The sequence below is a fragment of the Conger conger genome, chromosome 10 (genome assembly GCF_963514075.1).
Source record: "Conger conger chromosome 10, fConCon1.1, whole genome shotgun sequence".
NCBI lineage: Eukaryota > Metazoa > Chordata > Actinopteri > Anguilliformes > Congridae > Conger > Conger conger.
Window position 1 is genome coordinate 47,265,090 of NC_083769.1, and position 1,114 is coordinate 47,266,203.

At 57.5% G+C, this 1,114-nt stretch overlaps 1 protein-coding gene across 1 annotated transcript in view; it reads left to right on the forward strand.

Annotated features, from left to right (window-relative positions):
• The window catches only part of iffo2a (intermediate filament family orphan 2a), a 49,988-nt gene extending 49,246 nt beyond the window's left edge, over positions 1–742 (forward strand). The window contains exon 9 of the mRNA XM_061258467.1: positions 392–742. Coding sequence (XP_061114451.1) covers positions 392–497 — 106 coding nt within the window. The 3' untranslated portion in view covers positions 498–742. The remainder of the gene's footprint in view (positions 1–391) is intronic.
• The last annotated feature ends 372 nt before the right edge of the window (positions 743–1,114 follow it).

Genomic DNA, 1,114 nt, shown 5'->3' on the forward strand with positions numbered 1-1,114 from the left:
AAGCGCTGTACAATTGATGCTTCTCCATTCACCCATTCATAAACACACTCACAAAAAAATGGGAGCATTTTGGGGGTTAGGTGTCTTGCTCAGGGACACCTCGACACAGCCCGGGCGGGGGATCGAACCGGCAACCCTCCGACTGCCTGACGACTGCTCTTACTGCCTGAGCCATGTCGCCCCCAACTAAACGCTTGGTGTTCATACTTACTGCCTTTCCTAGAACAGTTACAATTATTTTCACACTCCAGTTAGACATCGGCATGGCACTTTCTGGTAAACAAGCTTGTTAACCCACCAGGGAACTGTCCACTGTTGAATGGAGGTAGCCTCACGCACGTGTCGCGCCTGACCCTGTGACCTCTGACCCTGTGACCTCTGACCCCCGCAGGAACTCCCCGTCGTTCAGCTCGGTGGCGAGCAGTGACTCAGGGAACACGGATGAAATCGCGGACGAGCTGGAGCGGGACGCAGAGACGGAGGGCCCCGTCAGCTGATGACCGCACCCGCCCCACCCCGCGCTCGCCCGCCCCGCAGCGAGGGAGAGAGAGAGAGAGAGAGAGGGAGAGAGAGAGGGAGAGAGAGAGGCCTCCCCAACCGCTGCACGCTCCTCTCCCGGGACTTTTTTTGGGTTCCCCACCTCACACACGGCGCGAGTATTGGTGCTCACTGACCCCTTTCCCACCGGAGGAGGTTAATACTCCTGCTTCACGAGCGTTAAACAGACAACGACGCGCAGCGTTGGGGCTGCGCTGCGGTCAGAGGCCTCCCCCAAAACTCACTCCCTTTTGTTCCCAGACCCCCCCCCCCCACACACACACACACACACCCCTGGTCGGAGAGGGACCCGCAATTGGACATGCTCGGTCTTCCATTCCAGAGTCGCCATTTTAGAGTACCGACACAGCATCGCGAGGGTCCGGTTGAGTCGTCCCCGATATTTCCTGTTTTGCAGAAGACAAGCAGTGACTATTCTGCGGCCCTGCTCATGGACAGCCGCAGGGTCTGCTGGCTCTACTCTAAGCTGTTACTCACAGGCACTCCAAGCCACCGATTACACGGTCAGCTGAAAACCGCACTTGGTTTCTCAGCATGAAAACAAAATGGCAGTCGG